The sequence below is a fragment of the Argiope bruennichi genome, chromosome 6 (genome assembly GCF_947563725.1).
Source record: "Argiope bruennichi chromosome 6, qqArgBrue1.1, whole genome shotgun sequence".
Classification (NCBI taxonomy): Eukaryota; Metazoa; Arthropoda; class Arachnida; order Araneae; family Araneidae; genus Argiope; species Argiope bruennichi.
In genome coordinates this window covers 136,022,352-136,035,139 of record NC_079156.1, presented here as the reverse complement: position 1 = coordinate 136,035,139, position 12,788 = coordinate 136,022,352, and the positions used below count along the sequence as shown (strand labels likewise).

At 32.7% G+C, this 12,788-nt stretch overlaps 1 protein-coding gene across 1 annotated transcript in view; it reads right to left on the bottom strand.

The window, feature by feature from the left end:
• The window catches only part of LOC129971469 (putative extracellular sulfatase Sulf-1 homolog), a 90,893-nt gene that overhangs the window by 33,518 nt on the left and 44,587 nt on the right, over nucleotides 1-12,788 (bottom strand). Inside the window, exons 2-5 of the mRNA XM_056085265.1 lie at nucleotides 9,892-10,076; nucleotides 8,059-8,207; nucleotides 5,716-5,955; nucleotides 1,154-1,364 (exon numbers count right to left, since the gene is read on the bottom strand). Coding sequence (XP_055941240.1) covers nucleotides 1,154-1,364; nucleotides 5,716-5,955; nucleotides 8,059-8,207; nucleotides 9,892-10,031 — 740 coding nt within the window. The 5' untranslated portion in view covers nucleotides 10,032-10,076. The remainder of the gene's footprint in view (nucleotides 1-1,153; nucleotides 1,365-5,715; nucleotides 5,956-8,058; nucleotides 8,208-9,891; nucleotides 10,077-12,788) is intronic.

The window sequence follows — 12,788 nt, the reverse complement described above, 5'->3', positions numbered from 1 at the left end:
AAAGAACTAATTCAATAAAGAAGACAAGTAGAATTACTAACTCTTTTGCTGTATTTGCAAAATCCACAAAACATTTCTAGTTCAGCGAAAAAATCTAGTGCACTTTTTTTTTTACTTTCAAAAACCGAAATTACTAAGTTATCTGGAAACATATTGTCTAGAATATTTCCAAATTCTTATGTGGAAACCGATTATGATGAAGAGAAAATCGAAGAAACTACTCATCACAGTAATGCTTTTTTAAAAGAAGCCAAGGAAAAATCAATTCATAAGTTTCTTGAAGATCCTGAAGAAAAACTTACAAATCCAAAGACACTGAAAGCTGAATTTTCATTATTTGCAACGAATAAAAGAACAAAAAACATAGATTTGTTATTTGATACCATGAAAACTATAAAAAAAAGCACAGTAGCTAGTGAACAAGTATTTTCAATTTCGGGCAATATTGTGTCCAAAATCTTAGCCACCATTCAGTGGATATTTTAAGTTTTTTAAAATCCTATTTTCTTAGGAGAAATTAAAATTAGTGAAAATAATATAAATATTTTTTAAAATTTTTGTTTGAGTTTAGGTTATTTTTGTGTAAGTAATATGTATCTGCAATCCTTAATTTTTATATATATATTTTCACTTTGATATTGATTTCGTTTATTGTTATTTTATATAAATCAAATAAAATATTTTTCCCTATTCTTTTTTTTTTTGACAAAAATTTGAAAAGAGGCTAAAACCGGGTTTTTTGGAAACATTGAATTTGAAAACCGGTTTTTTAAAAAGTCGGTTTTTGTATAAACCCTACCTTCAATTTTGATACAGAAAGGTTTTACACTTAAGTTTGCAAGCATTAGATTAGAATCTAAATTATGCATATTAATGGACACTAGAAAAAGAACCCCAAATGGGAATTTAATGCCTGAAAGAGAGTAAAGAATTTTGTTTAGCAGATATATCACTACATTCAAAACAGAACCAATCCAATTAACAGATGATAATTTCAATTCAAATATTTGAGGGAGAAGAGGTGAAGAGGGCGTTAGTTACACACTAGCAATAAAAGTACAGCTATGAAAATCTTGTATAATTCAATAGTTTTAATCACCATTTATATAAAAATTTACGAGTAAATAATCAAATAGAGAAATAAAGAAAATACCTTTTAGATCTGTGAAGAAAACTAATACTGTCATTGGCTATTAAATCTGGATAATAATCTTTAAAATAATTATCCCCATGTTTTATTTTATTTCCATTAACATTGATGGAATAATTGTAGAATCTAGAATTCCGAATAAGAGCAACCCATTCTCGCCAGCCAGGAGGGATATAGGAACCATTGTACTCATTGAGATATTTGCCAAAGTAAGCTGAAAAAAATAATTAAACATACATTATATTAATATAAATCTTGGAAACTTAACACAATGTCATAACAAATAATAAATATGTGGAAAAGAAATTGCTCTCGATGTTCATATACAGTGTAAGAATAAGCTTGTATTTTCTGAGAAATTTTCTTTAACTAGTCATTTTTATTTTAATGCAAAATTCCTAATTGTCACAGTCTCTTTTTAAATTCTATGTTAGTAAATGATTACTGGCACATACACGGACATATACAAGGAGACACAAAAATGTCGGGAATATAAAAAAGATAAGCACTTATTACTAGATTACTGTTCAGCATTTATTACTAGATAATGATGGAGAAGCTATTCCAGAATGTAAACTTTTAGTTACACATTTTAATGGTATTTGATACAAATAAAGAACAGAACTGCCTGAATGCTATCAGTCATGTAACAATAAGGAAATAAATCAAATCGCTCTATGTGAGGTTAAATTTTACAAACAGCTGCTTTATTTTCAAATCAAGACTATTTTAGGCTATTTAGATTGCTTTATTTTCAAGCACATATCTAAATATAAACATGTGATTTCTCAATCAAAGTATGTCAACTCTTGCATTACACAAAGAATCTATTCAATTCCAAGTGCCACTTTGCTTCTAATATCTCAAGATTATAATGCAAAACCGATTCGATGTTTAAGAAACTATCATTGCTGATGTTTAGAAAAAAAAATGATGCAATGGCATTGTGATAATAATTCAGACACACAGAAACTGAAGGCAGAATATTAAAGAATGTAAATTTCTATCCATTTTTCATTGTACATATCTAAAATCATTCTTGCATTGTAAGAAGCATAAAGTACAGATAAATACTCTAATCTTATTAGATATTAATTTTTCAAAAAGAATCTATAATTATGTTGGAATATACACATGTTTTTATCTACATGCTTACTTCATTACTATTTGCATTACATTTTTTTATAGAACATAAACTGAACAATATATATAACATATTATATAACAAATGACTCATCCTCTAGTAAGCACTTTCTATTTGTAGTCATTTGCTACAATCTTGATTTTTATTATTAAAGTAATTAAGTTTTAACAGCTGATTAAACAAAAATAAAATCAATATTGCATTCTTCCAGGTAAAAACTAATTGGAATTAATAGAACAAGTTTCAGGTTATTACCAGGATAAATATGAAGTTGATCTTTATACTGAGCAAGCCCATCTGATGATTTTAATAATACATAATAAAATGAAAATTCGATCTAGACGTCCACACCAACGAAATGAAAATAAAGTAAGTTTTAAATATTTCGATATCAAACCATCATTTAGAAACCTTTTATTCACTGATAATATCTTTCTGGATTAAAAAATAAATTTGTGTACAGAAGAACATATTTCATTAAAGTCTCACGTTTAAAGTTGCCAATTATTTTTTTTTTTTTTTTTTTTTTTTTTGCCAACAGTTTTCTATGTTTTGAATCAAGAGTATTTGTAAAACATGATTGCATAAAGATATGTTAAAATCAACTTCTTATTACATCCTCGAAAGTGTCTGGAATGTGCATACCAAATTTCATGAAATTTTATTCACCTGCTTTTGAGATTCCTGTTTTCCGCGAACCAATCATAGTGAAATATTGATGCTTCAGAAAATTAGCTTTAAAAACGTACTTTAATTCATATAAATACACTAGAAACAAATGCTACTTTCTAACTTTTTCAACAGAATTGTCGGAAATATAGTGTGGTTAGAAGGTAAAAAAAGAATACAGATATTTCAAATATTATTTTTTGAGAACTTTATGGTAAAAATAAAACAAATCACTCACTTCCCGGTTGAAGATATCACTATTTCTGGCTTCATTTTTATCTATTCCCATTCTTATCTACTGTGTATCTAACACTGCCCACATCCATATTCTATCTCATATATATTAAAAACAGACTGCTTCAGAATCTGCTAAGTTTACACGTTATTTTTAGGTAATAATAAAAACAAATTTGTGAATTTTTCTAGAAAAAACACCTTTACTACCAAATCGGACACCTAAAAAATGTTACAGATCTTCATTTTGTTGCCCAAAGATTTTTGTAAATATCACAACTTTTTCTTGTTAACAGATAATTTTTCTGTCCTTCAAACCTTGAAATCTCCGAAAGTAACTCATATCATAATTCCGAAAGTAACTCATATCATAATTTCGAAAGTAACTCATATCATAATTCGGAAAGTAACTCAGATAATCATCCTACAACTCTACTGAACAAATTTGGTCTTTATAATGATCCTGACTGCCTCTCCTGTAACCAAGAAAATGACATTCTTGAAGTATTCAATTCATAGAGTAAACCTTTGGAGGAAGCTCACTTTCAATCACCAAGAAATTTCATCTCTCAAAATTCTGATCCAAAAAACTGTTTTTCATAAGTGCTTTCTTCAAATTTTTCTTCGTTCCAAGAAGTTTTTTTGGTGTTTTTTAACTCATTCTCTGGCATTAAGGGATGACAGACGTTGCGGCTAAAAGTCCCAATTTATTCATTTCAATAATAATAATAATCACGAGTTTCAATCAAAAATATCAGGCTCCCATATATTAATAATTAACAGTAAATTATCTTTTATTTTTTGATATTAAAAACAGAAATGAAATATAAAATATGATTATAAAATACCCAGATTTAAAACTAATTTACATTGTTATAAAAATTCAGGAAATATACTTTAAGGGGGGGGACATTAAAATAAAAACCTGAAAACTCATGTGGCTTCAATGATTTTGGGATTCGCACACGATTATTCTTATTTCACATGCATGCAGTACCTTCCAAATCCAGAATCATGGTTTCTATATAAATTAAATAAATGAATTTCAGGGGTATTTGTGGGACCCCAAAAAATCCCCGGAAACTTTTACGGACTTACTACCGACATTTTGGAGTTTCGAGAAAGGGGGGAGGAGAAATGAAAAATTACGATTATGAAGTATTGAATGACCTAATTATAAAAGTTCAATGAATTACTTTTTTTGCAAAATTAAGACCTTTGAACCCAGGTCACGTGATCGCACATCTGGTCGAACGAAGTCTCTCCCTTTTTTTTTCTGCCGCGCCTACTTGCCGAAAAGAATCCAGAAGAGAATGTCCGAGAACCGGGGGAATGAGTCATAACTCGCAATAAGGAAAGAACAAAAAAGAAGTTTTTCCCCCTTTTCACGCATTATCACTGCCTTTGGAGAAAGAAAGGAAAAGTTTTCACCACACACACTGACCTTGCGTTTTCTGCTTTCAAAGCAAACAAAATTACCCAGATCAAAATAAATAATTCATTATTATTCCTACTTCCTTTTGAACGACGATCCCCGGAATTTCCGGGTATCGAAGTTCAAAATCCCCGGAATTCCGGGATTTCCCCGGAGCACAAACACCCCTGGAATTTAAATGTGGATATAGGAAATGAGATATGTAAGCAGGAAAAGGTTATTTTTACCATTTTTGGTTAAAAAAAGTTAATAAAGTGTTTGATAACACCCACACTTAAAATATGAGCTCAACAATAATCTCCCATGCTGTACAGTAGATTATTCACCTTGACGCTCCTGGGAAGTGCTGTGGGAGAACTGTAGCGAGGCAATCCATTCTGTCGCCCTCGACACAATCGGTCACTACTGAAGTGACGGAGACAAACATTATCGTCCACATAGTGACAAAGGACAGTCCGTCAGATGTCTTTTCAGTAAAACATTCCGCCTTCCATCTTCTCGCACAATGCATCCTTTCTATACTGCATTTCTTTCCATAAGTACAGAGAGGTCGAAAAAATTTACATACAGCTCTTTTTAGTATCCTGAGACGACCACTTTTCGATGATTTTATCTCATTAAGGGGTGAGACGTGGAAGGATGAGCGTATTTCCAGAATTCTTCGTTACCCTTTGACCTTGATTCCCGTTCTATTAGATACTTTTTCGTTCATTTTTTTTTTTTTTCCAGATGCATGTGAGTGTTATGTTGTTTCTGTCTTGATTATTTTATTTTAATTTAATCAGCGAGTAATCTGAGTTTACTTTATTGTTAAATATAAACAACTCCTCCTCTTATCTTTCTCTCACTCCTATTGTGACGAATTAAATCCATCCTAACGCATGCGCAAATGCGCGCAAAGTTTTAGAATCCGTTGGCAAACAATTTTCTGTAGTCAAGGCGAATACCATTCGATTAAATAACAATAAGACCAACTAGCTTTTACTGAATTCATTCAATATAATTAATGGAATAAACATTAAAAGATGCTTAATGTTATTTGTATAAATCCAAGACTAGTAAAACTCATCATGAATATGTTACCTGTTCTATACCCAGCGTTGTTGAGGTAGGTGGCGAAAGTTCTCGTCTCATGTTCTTGCTGCCACCAGGGAGAGCTACAGTTGTCATTATTTGTATGGACTTGGTGATTGTGGACGTACAAACCAGTCAACATGGAACTTCGAGAAGGACAACACATGGGCGTGGTAACATAAGCATTAGAAAAATGGGCTCCCCCGTCACCGAGTATTCTTAAAGTTTTTGGCATAAAATTCATTGAACCTAAAAAGGAAAAAAAAAAATCTTTTAGTTCCTCAAATAAATATGCATTTAAAAAAAGAAAAGAAAGAAAAAAATCATGCTATGTTGTGTGCAATGCGAATATTTCCGAAAAATTCAAAATTATCACTTTTTATCGCTAAATCTTATTTAACTACATTCAAAAAGCTCAACAACATGGTATAATTATCCTTTCATTTATTTCAATAATATGTCGTTATAAAATTTTCATTCAAATTATATTCATACTATATAATGCAATTACAAAGTCAAGTAAAAGAGACTTTTAAATGCTTATAACGTAATTCAAGATTCCGAATTTAAGAGCATTCTTTAGTCCAAGTCAGTTTTGTAAATCAAAAGTTTACTCTATTCAAAAAAAAAAAAAAAAAAAAAAAAAAAATCTGAACTATCAGAATTTTGCGGGTTGATATAATACTCAGTTAGGAACAAAAATTATTAAGTTCAGAATATTTGACATACAGACATCCAAAAATAATAGCTTTTATTTATCAATTAACACAGATAACCAGTTATAAGTTTTTAACAGAACTGACGAGGGCGATTCCTCAAGTCTCATCGCAGGATACTGCTGCTTAATGTGAGCACAGAGGTTTTGTCAGGTGTCTAAAATGAATTTTACAATTTAATAACAAATCACAGTGTTATTAGAGCTAGATCAAGAAAGAAAAATCTGCTATCTGGCTTCCCAAATTTGCAAGATTCATTCTTCCATCGGTCAGTAGCAGCGCTGCCAAAGAAATGGAGGCTGATGTAAAAATGATTGGTCTGTGCAACAAATCGTGACCTAAGAATGCATGTTTGACGTCTGAAAACAAAGCATCCATAACTCCTACAAGCTATGTGTTGCGTTTCATGTTCCCTATTTTAATCATCATCCCATTTGTTTTTATTTTCTCTCTACAAGATACACAAAGAAAGTAATCGTCAGGAAATATTTTGACGAATCTCCAAGTTTCGGACCTTCCCGAATTCGAAAAGACATATTTTTGGACCTACACCTGTCTGTCTGCATAAGAGCATGATAACTCAAAAACGCTTTAATGCGACTGATTTTGAATGTTCAGACAGACGGTCCTTTTCCGGTTGAATCTGGCTCAAAAGTGGACAGGTGTCAATATTAAATCTGTCTATGGAATTTCAACTGTCTAATTCTCTTCGTATGTTTAGTTATCGTGTTCACTTGTATTCGGGCAAACAGATTCTTCCTTTGAATGGATTTCGTTCAAAATTTGATAGAAATCTAGAAATTTAGTGTAAAGACCATCGACCAAATTTCAATCGTCTACTCAAAACATATTCTGAACTATCCTAGTCACAGACAGATAAGACATAATGCCAAAAACGTGTTTTTCGAACTCAAGGGGCTCCAAATTACGTCAGAATCTCGAGCTCGAATTTTTTGACGATCAAAACACTTTCTGTATACTCGGTATACGCGAAAGTAAAAAGCTAGCTATTCGGATTCTTTGGAATAGAATAAAAGCAGTTAAGTTAGGTCACACGAGATTGATTGCGGTTTGAACATCTGCAGAGTTGCTAATGGTGGATTTAGTTTAGTTATATTAATGTCCCGCTTAAAAGCAACGCTTGGGCTATTTTGGGAGGACCTCGCAATTCTGAACCGCGGTCAGATGACGAGGACATCACCTGAACTGGCACCCCCTCTCCGAACTTCTATACCACACCAGTGAGACTACGTTTGGCCCCGACGGATTTAACATGCACCAGATCTATTTACACGATGGTTCTTTGGCCGAATCGGGTCTCGACCCTGAAGCCCACCGGTTCCTCAGTTGAGATCTTACCATTAGACCATTGTGGCCCTAATGTCCTTTTAGTTAAATTTATAACTAATCATTCATGGTTCTCTCAGTATGTTCAACGACTTCTGGATGGACCTTGTATTTTAAGTGTAACACATTTACTTAAATATTTACGAGAAACATAAAATGGAAATATTTTTGAAATAATAGTTAGCGTACTACAATAAATAATCTATTATCTATTATTACCTAATAAATAATCTATAATAATCTATTATCACCAAAATCAAATCTTTAAAAATATATAATTACTTCATACCTAATTCTATATCTTGATCATCAGTAATGACGAGAATTATGTTTGGTTTTTTATCACGGAGCAACTGCGGGAATTTTCTCAGTCGGCTATCTTTCCTGGCATAGGAATGGCGAGAAGAGTATCTACTGGAATCGTAATCGTAGGGTCCACTGTGAGAAAAAAAAAATTAAAAGCATTTATTAGTTCGAAGTACATAAAAAAATAAATTAATATATCATAATTTGAATTAAAAATTTTAGTAAATTTTTCTAGGTCATAAAGAGAAAGGAAAACATAGTTCTATAGAAGAATTTCATAATTCAGATGCGCTTTTGAATTCCTGCTTTATATCGATTTGTCACTTGAGATAGGAATCAATGTAAAAACCATAAAAAGTTTGAGAATCAAATTCTTCCTATCTAATTGTCATACAGTTTCTGGAGCAGATATTTTAAAACATCAGGTAATGATAATCAAGTGTGTGTCCGTAATAGTGCACAGAACTACTGTCTCTCCAACTCTACAGAGCCGCCTTTAATATGGCTGAAATGTTCACGGATTCATAAGATTAACCACCTTACAGTTCCATGGATATTTTGGTGATATTGGAGACTAACTCCACTCATTACAAGTTTTAGATGACTGACCAAAATTTATAAATTTATCTTCGCAGATGGATAGAAAACGAATATGAGAAAATTTCGAGGAAAACCGGCTACGGCCAGCTACTACTGGTCGGATGGAAAAATCGCTTTCTTCATGAGCCCTTTACGTTTAAAAAACATTATAATTTTAAATCCCAGTCTTGATTATCTTTTTCCCGATTGACTATTATATATGATATCTTTGATAATTAAATCATATTTCACCTATTTTGCTTTTGGGAATAGGATAAAATGACATATATGAAACACTAGCAGATCTTAGGTTATAAATATTTATTTTTAGATTTTTTAAATCGTCTAATGATATACGAAGCATATTCGGAAAGTAAGTATCGTTTTGGAAGAAAAAGGGGGGGGGGATGTAGAAACCTAGTACATTTTTTTTCCACGCCAATTCTATTTTTATATAAAAGAGCATACCTTAAACTATTTTCCTACGTAGTTTCCACCCATGTTCAAACACTTGTCGTAATGTGTTACCAGCTTTCCTAAACCTTCTTCATAGAAACTTCCCCCCAATGACGCTCAATTTTGTGAATATCGGCGAGCATTTTTTGAATCCATTGGGGACAGACCTTGTGATAACCTCAGCGGTTTGTAACAATTTCGTACAAAACAGTACGTTAAATTTGCGGAAATTCATATTCCAGATCAACGTTGACAAAAGAAGGCCGACCACTCCAAACCTCATCGTGGATATTTGTTCGACCTTCATTAAACATTTTAACCCACTTTCTCACCATTTCATCACTCATCGTGTCTTTACCGTAAACATCTTTAACTTGACTATAGATTTCAGCCAGTTTCGCATTCCTTGGGTTAAAAAAAAATTAAATGACAGCTCGAATCTCACAGTCGGCAGGATTAGTCATTGTCTTAAACATTTCAAATGTGCACAGCAAACTAAAAACACAACGCATTGCAACCAAAATGGCGTCAGTAGAGAGCCAGTGAACAAGGAAGACTAGTGCGCATGTGCAGAACGCCGACCGCAGCGTTGCGGCGGCGTTACAATGAAACGGTACTTACTTTCCGAATACGCCTCGTACAGTATGAATCCGTATTCCAAAATTAAATTTTCTTCTATGAAATGTGGTCTTTCTAGTACATCTAAATGAGTGTTTGAACCCATCACGCCAATTGCAAGCTGTTTCAAAATGAATTTAGCTAAACTTGAAAAAACACTTACTTTTGATAATTTGGCACGTCGGGCAGGAATGCACTATTTTGCTTGTCTTCAGGTTTGCGGGTTTTTTCAGCTTGGGCTAGCGAGGGAGATATAAGAGTCAAAACAAAAACGGAAAGTGCTGCAAATTTTGTGGGGCGCATTTTGGGTGCTGTTATAGTGTTTTCGAACTTAACATAGTGTGCAATCTGAAACAAAACAGAATTATTAGACGATGGAAGAATTAATAATAAATATCAAAAATAAATCCTTCCAAGTCAGAGGAAACCAAATTCACAATATGACTCCTTCAGTTGATAACTCAAATTTCTGAGTCATTTAAAAATCCTTGTCCACATTTAATTTCATAAATAACAATATATTGCTAAAGATTTAAAATTCTTAAATTTATATATAAGAAAAATACGATAGCAAATGTCAAAACAATTTCAAGTTATTTGCCAAAAAAACGTTTCCAATGTTTATTATTGTCTACGAATCAATAGAACAAATTATGTGTTTTTATAAGTGAAATCAACAATCGAATTGCATGTACAACAACACAAAGCAAGCACCGTTTTAAATTCTAGGCTTGAACACTTACTCGTATTACAAAAGTATTACCGATTTTAAAAGTTATTATCCTTCTTAGCCTATTTATCATGTAATTCATTGACAAGCAACCATCGGCGGTGTCTTCTCTCTTTATCATACCATTTTTTTTATCATTCGTTCTATTGTCTGCTGGCTTATTTCTGTATGTCGACCAACTCTTAACATTCGGCCATTTTGTAGTGTTTTAATAGAATAGAAAATGGTATGTATCATGCCTTATTTTATAATTAACACATTCATTGAATGGAGATGAATGGAATAAAAAAATTTATTCTTTGGTAAATAAGTCAATACATGATGAAACAGGATTGACCGAATATGATTCGTTAAAAATTCTGGTTAAAGTAGAATGTTTACAAAGTCAATTCAAAATATTATTAAATAACCAGATGACTGATGATATATGTTTTCAAATTGAAACGAACAGCCCAAGCTGTTTTCAAAATGTGTTGCCACGTATTTCAAAGAGAGATACTGTTAAATGAACGCGTAATGGAATGAACTGCAAAAGAAACAACGTGAATCGTAGGTGTATCTTTCAGCAATGTCTTTCCATAATGTTTGCCCGATAACGTGACATTAAAGAAGCAAGGTGAACTGGAGCCATAGTCATAGTTGATGTTACTTTAGAGCCCGAACACCGTCTTGATGTATTTTGCGCAATGAACGGTGCCTATACAGAGTAAGGAGAGGTAGATCTTTTCTATGGATATCTCAATAATAATAATAATGCAATAATTTAAACAGATTTGTTCATTCAATTGTTATCTTAATAAAATATTGAAATTTTAGAATGACTTTAGGGGCAACTTATACAGCTAACATCCTAATTGCTTTCAAAAAAATTTATCTAAATTTACCCATATTAGCTTCATTTTAAAATGTTCTCGTATTTCTTGATCCAAATCCACCTTTTTTAATTCATTAATGCTATAGGAGCTCTGTAAAAATGCTTAAATCAGCGGTTCTTACGCTCCGAGTGAAGGGATAAAAATCTGTCATTCTAAGCAAATTCTTTTCAAAGATATCTATAATTCCCTTTCCTAAATCGACACGTGTAAACAGTATAAAATCTCCGGGGATAAAATTTCGGTCGCTTCTGTTCTTGTATCGCTTGGGAAAGGACATCAGTTTAGTCCTTGCTTCTTGTACATAAATTATGCTTCCCGGGATGGAATAAAAACGTTTAAAAATCTAAAGTGTCCTCTCTCTTCGGCCATGAAACTGCCTAAAAATATGTGTTTTACATTTTATATATATATAATATATATAAGATGTATTTTGTTATTAATGTATCTAGCATACGTTTTCATCCTCACAGCATAATTCTAATAAATAAAACAAATCTCATCTAATCAACAAAATGAAATGATCACAAACAACGCCAAAATAAATAAAAAAAAATGTAATAAATATCTTTAAGAGTACTTCAAAACATCAAAAGAGCACATTTTACAAAATTTAAAACGTCAAAAAAAGTCAAGCATCCATTCCGATTCCTCTCGAAGGTGCGCATGAGTCAGGCCTTTCTCAAGCGAACGTTGATCCGCCATCCCCGCAAACACTTGGCAGCACAAAAGAAGCAGGCAATAAAAAGAAATCCTGCCTGTCAACTCAAAAGTGAGCGCACGTGGTACCTTTTAAGTACTATTATGAAGTGTCTTATGAGCCACCAGGGAGGATGGCTTTCTTTTTCTTCGTCTGGCAATTCAATCCGGCGCGGTTAGCTGCAAAGTGCTTGCAAAGAATCGCATGTTCGAAAACGAAAGAGGTGGTCCTTGTTCTCAGACAACGTATCTGTCCACGCCTGTTGCCTGCTCGTCACGCTTTTTTGTCATTTATCACCGCAGACGTGTCATGACACCGTGTTTACATATATCCTACAGACAGCCACCCAAGTGGATCGCTGTAGGAGACCGATTTGTTATTTTCTAATACCGCCATCCATCGCGAGTTTACCATTCGGCTAAACATCAGACGCTTTCCATTTAGTTTTCGATAACCGTTGAAGTAGATTCTCTTAAAAAGGAGCCACTTCTCGGAATGACACGAAGTTTAAATTCATACAATCTCGAGCACTTGGATAACTGAAATGAATTCTGAGAGTGATGGTTGATTTAAAATAGCAACCACTCAATAGCCCTCGACAGCTGGTGGCATTCTAAAAGTAGAATACTTCTAAAAAAAGAATCCATGCCAAACGTCTGACAGTTATGCAGGTAGAAATAAGTCAAGTTATTTTTAAAAAGGGAACAACAATGAAACACATTGAATCCATCGGCGCGAAAAAATGATTTATGGAACAC